The sequence below is a fragment of the Macrosteles quadrilineatus genome, unplaced genomic scaffold, assembly GCF_028750875.1.
Source record: "Macrosteles quadrilineatus isolate MER2022 unplaced genomic scaffold, UCM_ALF_1.0 Scaffold_1__1_contigs__length_201487025, whole genome shotgun sequence".
NCBI lineage: Eukaryota > Metazoa > Arthropoda > Insecta > Hemiptera > Cicadellidae > Macrosteles > Macrosteles quadrilineatus.
This window is the reverse complement of record NW_026542594.1, coordinates 194,299,994-194,312,015: the sequence shown is the minus strand read 5'-3', so window position 1 is coordinate 194,312,015 and position 12,022 is coordinate 194,299,994. Positions and strand designations below refer to the sequence as shown.

The window sequence follows — 12,022 nt, the reverse complement described above, 5'->3', positions numbered from 1 at the left end:
ATTTTTTTATTGTGCCGTCAACAAAGCGTGCTCCTGTCAAATACCTCTTTAATTCTCGTACGTCAACTTATTGTAAATAATAGAATTTTTATGTGTCCCCAACTCCCTATCAACATCAACTGCCATAGAATCAAAATACCTCCGCCGCAGCAAACCTAGCAATTTCCATTTACCTGGCTGGATTTCTACTAAAATATTCCCTAAAAATTGCCAGATTTATTTACATATAAAATAACATTGGCGGATATGTAAAACATGTTTATAAGGTTACAACATGAAAAATGATGCTCACAAGATTGTATCATAAAGTTATGAATATAACAACAAATTACAAAAATATACATTTATTGAACAATATGTTTTGTTAACTACAACATTTACTACTTCAGAATGTTTTCAGTTTCACAAAGCTACAACATCCTTATATCTAGAAGTTTTAATAAAAAATCACAGACATATTATTTACATTTTTAGGAAAAGCGAAATAGCCTAGCTGATTAATGATTTTGTAAGAGGATTATAGTTCAGAAAGTTTGTGTGGATAATTATAGTCCAGGGGCTTATAGATACTTAAAAAGGTCAAATTATATTATAACAATGATATTTTTTCCCAGAGATAACTGTCTGAAAATATTAATTTCTTGTTAATACCCTCTCCGAACACGGAGACAGTTGTTGGAAATAACAGTTGTTAAATTATAAATAAAAGTTTTTGGCACGATATACACTTAACGAAACAATTGTTTGGCACAATATAGAATTCACGACTAAAAGATTGAATAATCTAGTCTTTGTTAGAAATAGATGACATTGTAATATCATAATGGAATTGAACTTAACTATTAATTTTGACAATACAGTATTAATGATTAAATAGCCTAAACAATGACTAGGAAACACACCTTTTGTTTGTAGCATAGCTTAAGACAAGGTTTACAAGATGTAATTAATTTCTATATGCTTTACCCTGATATTTGATTGTTCCTATACATAACAAATTTTTGCATATTATTTGCTCATAAATTAAGAGATCTTAAATAGAAGACAAAAATATAAAACAAAATGTAAAAAAAGGTTTAAATTATTAATGTTTATTGCATTGAGGCTCACAATCTTCAATAGTTTTCATTAGTTAGTAACTTGATTTAAATTTAGGAAATATGAATTAGGCCCTAATCCATAACCCCAGTAATAAAAGCTATTTAAAAAAATAAAAAAAGGTTTAAGGTTGTCGATCTTATTACACGATAGAATAGCCTAATTTTAAACAGAATCATTTTACTGTAAAATAATCCTTAAACTAGTAAATTTACATTTTAAATGGCGGATGTTTACAGCCTTTAGTTATTACATGACTTTTTGTGGAAAAAATCAATCAGAGCAAAATGTTCTGGTCAAATAAATGTACAAATAATGTACTTAAGGGGAAAAAATCTCACTTTTTTTCCTGTGACTCCAAAGTCCGTTGCCCTTTTAATTTGGTCACAAATATATCAAATTAGAACACTAACCCTGCTACCTTTTGAACGCCTTACAAATTTGAACGTCTTAACTCCGTGACACCCACAGGAAATAGTGAGTCAATCTAACATATATCGCATAACTTTTCTGTTTACGCTTTCCCTCTCCTCCTGTTGTTGAGAACGTCTTGTATCTCCTCGAAGGACATTCCCCTTGTGTCCGGCAAGAGGAACAGGGTGAAGAAAACCATGAGAATACAAAAGACGGTAAACATAGAAAAACTGACGTACTCTCCTAGGGATGCGCAGATGACTACGAAGAATTTCGTCATCAAGAAACCAATCACCCAGCAAAAGGAAGCCGTCACGGCTGACCCGATGGCTTTGACATTCGGAGGAAACATTTCAGCCATCACAGCCCATGGGAGTGGTCCGAATCCTGAAAGAACCAAGAAAAATCTTTAGTTAACAATTGTTGATGCTTATTTACTCAATACAGTACCCAAGATTTTAATTATCTTATCAATTATCAATTGTCAATTGAGATGGGGACGCCACCTAGTTGCATATTTTAAACCAAATATGAGTGAAGGATGAGTGTAGAATGGAGTGAAATGATCTTTGTAGCTTTGTCACCAAATAAGATCAGCTGTTTCATTAGCCATGATCATTTATTTAAAGCCCAATTTTGAGAAACGACTGGGTCCAGTTTCGAACCATCATTAATTTACTGACTTTTCTCAGGATCGAACCGCAACCTTTTATTGCTGGACAAGGACATAAACGCTCAGCTACCCATCAACCATGTAAAAGTATTACCTCTGGCGTCTCTATTTTATTTTCTTGGTCTATGGTCACTCCTAAGTATTTAAACTCTTTAGTCCTTTCGAATTGGTAATCTCTAGCTTGTAAAGAGTGTTCCACATCAAAATCTTCTAAATGTCGTCCAACTATTTATTTAGCCTTTTCGTTGCTGATTTCTAAGCCTATTATTCTAGTTTCCTTAATTTAGTGTCTCTGTAAGAGTTTTAAAACGTTTGCATGGTATTAATTTTACGGTAGGGTAGGGTAGATAGGACCTACCTAAATTTTGACAAGAGTAAAAATATTCAATTTTCTTAAAAGTACCAAACTTGGCATACTTACCTACTGCATACATTGTCATATAACCAATCAGGCTAGCAATAGGAAGCCAGGAGATTGATGAGAGGTCCTTTTGTTCATGTTGGAGGTAGAAATAAAGCGCAAGAAGTCCCTGAAATAAATTTAAAAAAAGTTAATGTTTTTATTTTTAGAAAAAATGTTTACTGTATGTTAATTTTCAATGGAGCTTGAACAGTGAATTCGATCTTGATCTATTTTATGGGCAAGAAACCTAAATATTTGATTACAATTACTCATAAACATAGCTAAAAGTAGGGGATGGAAACCAGTTAAGAGATTCTTTTTTTTGTTTCAACATTCTTTTACATAAATTAAATAAGAACAAAAACCTGTTTACCAAATCAAATTCAGTCTTAAAATTCAGGACTCAATGGTTGAGCAGATTTCTTTTTTATTCTCTGAGGGCTTTTTTCCATTGGGCTTTGAAGTTACCATGTTAATTCCAAAACAATTGCATGTTAATGAGAATAGGTATTACAGAAAATTGGTTAAGACAAATTTTACCTGGAACACTCCCATTCCAATAGCCGAGATAATAAGGAGAGACTTCATGCCGAATCGTTTGACCAGAGGTGCTGCGATGCCGGCGGAGAGAATAAGGATGACAGCGACAATAATAGAACAGATGGAGGGGGAAAGGTTGGACCCGGTCATTTGGAAGATTCCTTCTGCATAGAAGAGGACAACGTTGATGCCGCTTAGTTGTTGCCCCGCTACCAACCCGCAGGACAACAACAACCCCTTGCGGTTGCCCAGGGTGGAAAACAGATCCACGATCGTGCCTGACTCTTCGAGGGTAGCTGTCACTGAAACCTTAAAAAATTAATAGTTTTTATAATCGAAATTTATAAAACAATTCAGTGTCAGATATGAAATGAAACTTTGTCAACTAATCACAATAGCAGGTATAGTCCTCGCTACCCTAACTTGAGGCAGCCCAAGGCCGCACTAGATATACGGCGTCACAGAAAACGTACTACTATACCCAGAATGCCAACCGCATGGGAAAAAGCATTAAGCGGTTTGAGAGAGCTTTGCCTGTCAATCCGTAGGCAGCGCCACCAGCGTTGCCATGCAATAGCATAGCAACGCTGGTGGCGCTGCCTACGGATTGACAGGCAAAGCTCTCTCAAACCGCTTAATGCTTTTTACCATGCGGTTGGCATTCTGGGTTGTAGTAGTACGTTTTCTGTGACGGCGTGCAGCCTTGGGCTGCCTTAAGTTAGGGTGGCGGGGACTATAGTTTACTTAACTACAAAAGGACTGAAGAGTTAAAACTCAATGAGTCTTGTTTGAAATTTATTTTAATGAATATTAATTTCTTCGAGATTTTAAAGATTTGCTAATTCAAAAATCATTTTAAACCCAAACAAATATTATTGATCAACTGTCAAAATAAAACCAACAACTAACCTTCATTAGATTCAGTTCCTTCTTGACGTCCTCAACCGTTGCGCCTTTACGCAACCACGACAGACTCTTTAAGGCTTCAGCATCCCGACCTTCTTGTAGTAGGAAGTACGGAGTTTCTGGCATCAGAGCCGTGAACACAACAAGACAAACAATCGGTGAAACAAGCGACGCGAGGATCAGCAAATTGTACGAGACGTAGGGACCGATAGTGTATGGCAGGAGAAACCCTGAGCAGAGGAAGAAAGCAAGCATGGAACCAAGCGCTCCTCGAACTTCGTCCTGCAATCAGTAAAATTTGTTGAAAAGACTTTAGTAAAGTTAAAAAAATTATGGTTTCCAAGTATCAAGTGTTAAACAGTTGATATCCTATTCTCATGTCAAAAACCTGTTACAATTTTTAGAATAAAATTTAAAATAAACTTACGATAAAATTGTCAGACACCAATAAATGAACATCTCTGCCATGGATTCGTAGTCCATTGTGCTATCAACTCACCAAAAGAAAACGTAGAACAGAATACCCTATGAGATTTCATCTTCATTTTTCAAAAGTCAATGGTTTAAATCATGAATGTTATCTCAAGCTGTTATATGTCCGCCATGGAACATCTAAAGGACTTTTTCTTTTGAAACTGATATCTACGATATAAATTTTTATTAATTCAGTTCGATAATCCCTAAAAAATTAATATAGAACCATAGATTGTTTAGGAAAGAATTTGCCTGATTTCTGAAAGTATAATTTCCTCTTTAAATGCAAGTAAATTTAAGTGATTTCACTCGACACAAAACTCAAGGGCTATGAAAAGATAAAAGATAACAAATTAAATCTGTATGTATAAAGTGCTCGCTACATTTATTTCAACCATGTGATAAAGTATATATTCTAGACGGGCTTTTAACCTGTGTTAGCTGTATGCATTTACACAGTGCTTGATTTGTACACAAGTGCCGGAACTGTAACCCATTTAATGTGATTAGACCCTATTTATGTAACTATTTATGCCAATATTTTTATACTTCTGAAAGAGAGGTGCTGGAACGTCGTTCCGCCACAAATTGAGCACTGCACTTGCATATACTTTTCAATAAAACACACAAAACAAAACCTCTGTAAAAATGCTAAGAATAGAATCTTACCTCAGCGATCTCCGCCACATACATAGGAACAGCTGTGTAAATTATCCCCCCTCCTACACCAGCCAACACTCGAGCTGCGTAGATGAGCGGCACAGAGCGAGCAAACAACAGAATCAACCAGCTGATGATGATGCAGACGACGGATGCTGTGATGGACCACTTGCGACCCACACGGTTCACAAGGAACCCAGCTGCAAACGGACCGAAGATGGCTCCGAAGGCGATCAGAGATCCGATCCATGAAGCCTCTTCGTCATTGATCCATACAATGTCATTGGGAACTTGCAGCTTCGGAAGGGTTGGGGAAGTCCAGGTGAAGCAGTTTCCGATGGCAAATGATGCGATGTTGGCTGTAAAAAGATTGGTATTGTAGTTAAGAAATGTTTAAAAATTCTTTTTTGTGAATTTATTATTGATGTTTGTATTTACATTTTTAAAGCAATTGGCAGACTCCTTAAGCTTGCATTTGCCTGTGTCTTTGTTTCTAGAGACCCCAAGAGTAAAAGTAGTAATGGTCCTGCAGCTAGGTTTTACCATGAATCAGAGCATATTTTAAGGGATGGGCGACAGTGGCGCTGGGATTACCGGGTTGCCCCATCAACCTCCGGAAATTTTTCGGGGACCCCCGGAAAATTTTCACTTAAATTAAAGTGAAAATCACACATTTCTACATATCTTGTAATGAATTTTTTGATTATGTTTGCTTGTAAATCGTCCATATAATCTTACTCAATTACGATTTCTAGAAATATTTACACAATGTTATTTTTTAAATACTTTAAAATCAAAATAGCCTACATTTAAAATGTGAATCATTAAAAAGAAATGCCAGTGCCATCCATAGCCACTGGGCGACACTTGTGTCTCCCAGTTAACATGTTATTTTATGCCCTGCGAATTAATTATCATTAGGTAGTAACTGTAAGTTACTTAATGCCCTGTAAGTAGGGAATTTACCTAAAAAATCTTTTGGATAGTTAAATTATATATCAGTTTTATAAGTTTATTTTTAACTTAATCCCATAAAACCTGAAAAAAATTATCTTTGTGTGATAAGATTGCAAAATAGTTGACTGGTGTCATCTGGGGTCAGATAAAATGTGAACATTTAGCAACAGGTCATCATTTTTGTCGTAGGTCATTATAATCAATGATAATCTTAAAAGGCACTTCAATTGTTTACCTCTTCATCCTAAACTTGGTCTTTTTTATGACTTTGTACTTTTAATTTAACGAGATATTTATAAATTGCAGATTCCTTTGTAGGATGGTTTGTTAACTAATAACTATCATAATTAATACAATACAAATTTCTAAGAGAGTAGAAAAGACTTAATTAATTTCCGCCATAAACTTTGCTAAGTGGCAATACTTTATTTGATTTAAAACATGTTACCTCTGACTTTTCTAGATACTTGTATGTATTAAAACTGTACTGTACAGTATTTTTAATTTGATCCAACTTTTTCCGCACCAGCCATCTCAAACCTCTGTATGTAAGGGAATGTGTAAGTCAGTGTTGCCATGGTAATAACAGTAATAACAAACAGGTAAACATAAAAATTCGGTAGACGCTCTATAATGAATTAGTGCAACAGCTGTTTCAGTAGGGTGGTGCTGCGGTGTTGCCACTTTCGTCTTGCTGTAGCCTTATATTATAGGATATCATGTTATTTCCACTAAAAAAACATATGTTTCCAGAGATTTTTTTCAGTAGCATTTTTCGTTATAGTTCACAACGAAATGCGAAAACATGTAGACAACACTATTATCAACAAATATTTTTTTACATGTTTTCTTAAATCTAATGTAAACACAATTTTTTATCCGATATTATTCCTTTAATTTACATTTGTTACCCAAAATCAAACTTGGTGATACATACCAGCCACACAGGCGATGTACAGGTTGAATCGTGATCGTCCCTCGACCATCGTAGTTGATCTGTACGGAGACAGGTTCTCTTGTTGCACCAGAGGTTGCGCCAGTGACCCTGCGCCGTCTTTGCCCTCGGCGCCGTTCACTTTGCTCAGCTCCATATTTCTGACAGTGATTGATAGTTCGATAACTGAGGTTTACATTGGATATCTCGGCTCTTAAAGTTATTTACCTATGCAGTTCAGCTTAACGTAAATCAACCGTAAACAACCTAGTAAACAAACCCCTTAGAGATTAGGAGTTTTTAAAAGATAAGTTCTGATTGGAAGGAGTGAGTGGGTGTGAGAAAAAACATTGTTGTAAGTCATTAAATTTTCAAAAGGGTGAGGACTGCTTAAAGTTTCCTCTGATGTATGAGGTCATACAACACAAAGACGTTTGTGATTGGTGTAATTCAAACTGGTGCCTTCAGAACACCATACACTCTAAACACTCGGTCAGGTACACACACACCCTTTCCAGTAAAAAAATCTTTGTCACCTGTTATTTTTAGATGGATAAATTATTATTGTTAAAATACAACAAATTAGATAGGAATAATCATAATCAATTTTGATGAGCAGATCTTCTTTGCAAAATAATTTATTGATTTCCAGATTTAATCGTTTTTTTGTAGGCTACACACCTGAAATCTGACATGGTAGCAGTTTTAATATAATCCACATTCAAGTGCTGAAATCACTGAGATAAGGCTTATCAAACTTAATCTACCCCACTCTATCAATCCTCTTGACATTTTAAACCAACTCTACAAATCCCCATGAGCTATAGTGATTTACTTTACGTATTTTGATTCCATGCACATAGGGTTTGTTGGTCAATTAAATAATGTACATGATCATTATCATTAATTTATCAATTACTTGATATGGGGATGCCACATATGGTGCGAATTTTAACGCAAATTGAGTGAAGGATGAGTGTAGAATGGTGTGAGATGATCTGTGTAGCTTTGTTACTGACTAAGATCAGCTGTTTCATTAGTCAATATCATTTATTTAAAGCCCAATGATCAGGGACAGCTGGGTACAGTTATCAACAAAAAACTACTTTGGATTGTTTTAAATCTTAGTTTAAAACATGCTCCGTTCTAAAAGCGATGTCTCAAAAAGGAAAAGGACTTTTTCTAAGTTGGTCTGTTTACGATGTATTTTGATTAGAGTTAGAAATTGTTGTAAGTGATATGATTTTTAAATATAATCATTTGAGTATGAAGGTTCTGAATGCAAACTAATACAGCTTTGAAAGAAAAATAAAAAACGATGTTGGTTGAATATGTTTTTATCAGCTCAAACATGATTAATATTTAGAGTAAGGTTTAAAAACATCATGGAAGATTAATTTCTGTACCATGAAACTGCATTTTCCTTATAATGTGTTATTCCCCATAAAATGTTCTATTTTGAAAATGTCTTTGCCACCCTACCAATAATTTCACACCTTGATACAAAAAAAGTACAAGCTCATGTATAAATGGAATGTTTACTTCTCGCTAGTTGTACTGTATTTATAGTCAATGCTTGCAATGATTGTATAACAATTTGGTATAATATTTGTTTAGGGCAGGGATATTTGTATGAGACTAAAATTAAACATTATTTACTAATTGTAGTTTGATAACATGACCTTCAATATGTAATCATAATCTCTCTACGTCACGGCTTTCTTATTGCCTTATTCTTTATACTTCCATCAAGAAAAGTTGTTGAAAAGACAGAAATAATAAAGTCAAATCATGGATTATACAACTGTACAATTGTCATCTAATTGGATCAGCTGAGGTCAATTACAGAGTATTTACTAAAAATAAACATTATAAATAAATATATTAACCAAATTACATGCTCTATTTAATGTACGAGTACCAGCTGTTTGAATGGGTGTCCAACACAGATGTTTAAAATTAATATAGATGATTCAAACACGCTACAAACTTGAAACTCCACATGTCTTTGGAAAAATTATATTAATGCAAGAATCAGGGAAAATATGACTGACAGTAATAGTTTACTAAGTCCAATGCCCGGTGTGAACGGAAATGAAAGTGAAACCAGCATAGATGTTTACACCACACATTTTAACAAAACCGTTGACAATCCGGAAATGAAAATGAAATCAGCAAAGATGTTTACACCACACATTTTAACAAAACAGATGACAATCACAACACATGGCGAGGAATTGCTGACCACTGCATGGTGTTTTAATCACCTGATACTTGAAACAGCAACAACAAACAAATTTTTATATGTAAATACCCCCGCTACAGCAAAACTACTCTTTATTATTAATTGAAATTACCACTATATTTTTTCCTTATTAGTAAATTCATTAACTGTAAATTCATATAGTCTGTAGAAAACATTAAGTTTTACGTTGAGAGTATAGAACAATCAGTATTTTTAGTATTTAAAACCCTCTGATAATGTAAACTAAACAGATATTTATTAATATGAACGGATTTTAAAAATAATTGTGGAAGAAATTTTAGCTATATTATAGTAGAGTTTACAGAAATACCACACACACTATAGGTAAGAAATCAGTTATAGTGAAATGTTTTAGAAATTCATAAAAAATTAAATTCAAAAGTTTACGATAAGTAATAGGTAACGAAATGTAGACCACACTGTATGGCATTGTTTAGTAAAATGTATTTTCACTCAAATTTTATATTTTTGATAATTTATTTTTATTTCCTCTTTGAACTGAATATGTACAACACTATGGGAAGTAAATTACTATAATTTGTTCAAGACAAATATATAAAACCTGTGAATACAATAATTTCTTTTAGACATGTTTTATGAAGCTACTATTTGTATCAGGACCTTAAAAATAATTTTAGCAATGCTTTTACATACAAAACATTAAGATATTGAAAATCTTACAACCATTTTACAGAGTTAATTTTAATATTAATCACTTCATCAAAGGGTTAAAGATTATTGTTAAACAATTTCGTAAATATGTTAAAGCCTAAGCTATCAGATGTTTACCAGTTACGCTGAGGATGAAACGTAAACAGATCTCTACAAAGCTAGGAACCGTTTCAACAATGAGATTTTCAAGTCTCGGATCTGGAAATAGAAATTTTATAGCTGGAGAACTTGGACTTGATTCAATAAGACACTGTATTGCAATAGTGTATAATGTATCAAGTTTTTTTATCAAAGTAAACAATTTTTTTACTTGAATCATTAAATTGTTTTTAAGAGATTTCCACATAAGGAACTGCTCATTAACATAATCTAGTCTTTATGGTTAGACCTAATCTGGGACCTTTACACTTTTAAGTTTTAGGGTCCCTAAAAATTATTCAAAACTGCTTGAGCGTGTTGATTAAATGTTTTTGTTATATATTGCGCTAAAATTTACAGAGCGTACTTTGGCAAATCATCCTAAGAGAAGCCAAAGTCTGCAAATAGATTATTTTATTTAGGTAATGAAATGACAAATTAATTAAATAGTAAAAAGTAAACATCAAAACATACTGTAGTCTAATCCACAGAAGATTTTAATGTTTTTAAGAAAAAACTTAAAAGCTTAATGCTGTCCAAACCATTGTACTCTCTAGATGAGTTTTTTTTTTAAATTAATGTAATGATATAAACTTATTTCTATGTCTATTTCATGTATATTGCAGTGAAGTTATTAACATATAATGGTTTTGTATAATGTAGTAAGTTAGAAAAAATTTTAATTGTCGCTATTCTATGTACACATGTATGAAAAATTAATAAAGTTATTTTGAATCTTGAATCTAATTGACTAAACAACAAAAGGTAGAAATACCTTTAACATGTCTCCAGTTGAACCTTAAGGAAGACAAGTTTAAATCCGTAAGGGAGTATTTAGTTAAGCGAATGGTCAGTTAAAACAATACTGTATTTATTTTATTGTAATGTTCTGTGTCAATTCAAAATAAAATCTATCAACAGGAAAATAAATGTCAAAAACATTGATCCTGCCAATACAAAGCAACAAATATTTTTCTAATCCAGATTCATTTTATGCTGTCTAAAGGTTAATCAATTTTTATTAATCTATTTAAAAATTAATCACCCTCTATAATAAATAAATCTATCTAAAGGTAAATTAATTTCTAATTTGAATCCATATTCATGGTATAGATTTACTATTGTATACCTAGTATTTGAAATATTGTTGTAAATTAGTAGTTTAATGCATCCAATAATTTTCTTAAACTCTCATTTTTTAATTATACTTATTTTCTAAGCTTAAACATTATACCATTTAATTCAACTAAATTTTACTTTAAACATTCAAATACTAAAAAAAAAAAAAAAACACAACAATAACATAGAAAAATTATGAGAATCTAATTATTAAAAACAATCACCTGTTGATTATTAATTTATTTTAATAACTTACCTTAAACAGCTGATTAGTTTGTTCACTGATCACTTATAGCAGATCACTCTAAACTGAGCTTTCATCACAATCTTATCACTCTGCTATAACACAACCGAAGTGTAGAAGTACGCAGGGACAACTGGGTATACATTGATTGAATGGCTTAGCTTTGCCTCGCACGCACATGTCAATGATACACAGAAGATGACTGCTGTGTGCGTAAATATACTCTACCTGTACAAAACAACAGGCATAGCAGTTTTGTTGTTTGTCTAAACAAACATCTAAATGCTGTTATTCTTTTGTAATTGTTGTGTCTACAAAGTTTGTGTTGTTTAGGAAAGATATTCTTTACTATTATTTATAAAATGTTAATAATGATGTTGTTTGTTTTCAAACTATATCTACCATTATTGTCTTTTCCTGCCATTTTTTAAATGTATGAAAAAAAAAATCAGAAACCCTAATTCTAAATAACAAATAAACTCTGTAGATGCATAACAATAACTCAAAAATATTTATTTAAAAGA

The 12,022-nt window shown here is 32.9% G+C and overlaps 1 protein-coding gene across 1 annotated transcript; it reads right to left on the bottom strand.

Moving 5' to 3' along the window:
* Positions 1-328: 328 nt before the first annotated feature.
* LOC128993215 (facilitated trehalose transporter Tret1-like) lies at positions 329-11,635 on the bottom strand. Its single transcript, XM_054416985.1, has 7 exons — positions 11,511-11,635; positions 7,063-7,220; positions 5,178-5,527; positions 4,038-4,316; positions 3,129-3,437; positions 2,607-2,715; positions 329-1,899 (listed from the first exon to the last, which is right to left on the bottom strand). Exons 2-7 carry the CDS (start codon positions 7,214-7,216, stop codon positions 1,613-1,615), a joined length of 1,488 nt encoding a protein of 495 aa, XP_054272960.1. The 5' UTR covers positions 7,217-7,220; positions 11,511-11,635; the 3' UTR covers positions 329-1,612.
* Positions 11,636-12,022: the final 387 nt, after the last annotated feature.